The sequence below is a fragment of the Setaria italica genome, chromosome I (assembly GCF_000263155.2).
Source record: "Setaria italica strain Yugu1 chromosome I, Setaria_italica_v2.0, whole genome shotgun sequence".
Classification (NCBI taxonomy): domain Eukaryota; kingdom Viridiplantae; phylum Streptophyta; class Magnoliopsida; order Poales; family Poaceae; genus Setaria; species Setaria italica.
Genome location: NC_028450.1, coordinates 16,852,821 through 16,854,047, shown reverse-complemented (window position 1 = coordinate 16,854,047; position 1,227 = coordinate 16,852,821). Strand labels below are relative to the sequence as shown.

Sequence of the window (1,227 nt, the reverse complement as noted above, 5' to 3'; positions counted from 1 at the left end):
CATACATCTATGGGCCTACCAGAAGGTTTGGACAGTTCCAAATATGGATTTCCAGGAACATTATTATTACAAAATCAAGTCGCCAGGCACATTATTAAATACCAATTCCAACTTATTGAATTGAGTTTCAATGGAGGTAGTGAAGATATGGAGGTCATTGACACTGAGCATGAGCGATGAAAAGGGCATCTGAGAGGTGCATAGGGAGGAATAACATATGTATAGAATTCACCATATAATGATGGGCAAAAATATATTTTTATGTAGACTTAACAGCTAACAAAAAAATTTCGATGTTAAATAAGGAAGATAAAATTTTATAGTGTCATATGGGAACCCGATTTTTATCCGGTGCTGGAATTTTCTAGAAAAAAACTGTTGCCGTAGACCGCCCCTGTGAGCTGCTCGTACACTCTACGGAACAGGTGTGGGCGAGGAAAAAATTGGCGAAGGCGGGGGCGGGGATAATAGAGCGGCGTCACGCGAGAGGGAAGATTCAAAATTTCGGGGGAAATTTGGTGGCGCCGCCGGCGCGCGGGCGCCATGATTTTCCCCTCCCGTTTGTGCTGCCAAATTTTCCGCATTAAACAGCTTCCTTGACTCGAGAGCCACCCAGAAACGAGAAATCCCCGCACAAGCCTTTCACACCAGAGCGGTTCGGCACTCCGTTTCATTTCGAATCTTAGAGCCGCCGCAACCTAGATTCCCCCTTTCCCACTCCCAGCTCGTCGTCGGCCACTTGGGATGGCCGCATCACCGGAGAGGAACGGCTACCTCGGCAAGGAGAGCGTCGAGGTGCTGGAACCGCAGCCGCTGGAGGTGATAGTGCCGGAGGTTAAGGCCAAGAAGCGCAACCCGGCGCCCGGAGTCCGGGTTGTTGGTCGCCGGATCTACGATCCCGAGAACGGCAAGACCTGCCACCAGGTGAGCTAAGCACCCTCCCTCGGCCGCCCCCCCCAGTGACAAGAAATCACTCAACTTTTACCAAGTCCCTATTTAGCATTGCAAACTACTTGACTTAACATACTAGTATTCAAACATAGTGTAGATGCGAAAATTAGGAGATGACTTTCGCGTGCTAACATACGAAACCCAAGAGAATCTGCTTTTGCTCCTGTTTGGGTGTAGCCCTCTCGATCTGGCGTGTGCTAGTCAATCTAACCTGCTAATTGGCACGGATAAACAAATGTTAAATACTAGAGCAATCAGCTGATTTTTTGATTACTC

General features: G+C 48.2%; 1 protein-coding gene across 2 annotated transcripts in view; it reads left to right on the top strand.

Moving 5' to 3' along the window:
- Positions 1 to 418: 418 nt before the first annotated feature.
- Positions 419 to 1,227, top strand: part of LOC101767231 — an 11,070-nt gene continuing 10,261 nt past the window's right edge. For both annotated transcript variants that reach the window (XM_004952322.2, XM_004952321.2), the window contains exon 1: positions 419 to 924. In XM_004952322.2, coding sequence (XP_004952379.1) covers positions 745 to 924 — 180 coding nt within the window. In that variant the 5' untranslated portion in view covers positions 419 to 744. The remainder of the gene's footprint in view (positions 925 to 1,227) is intronic.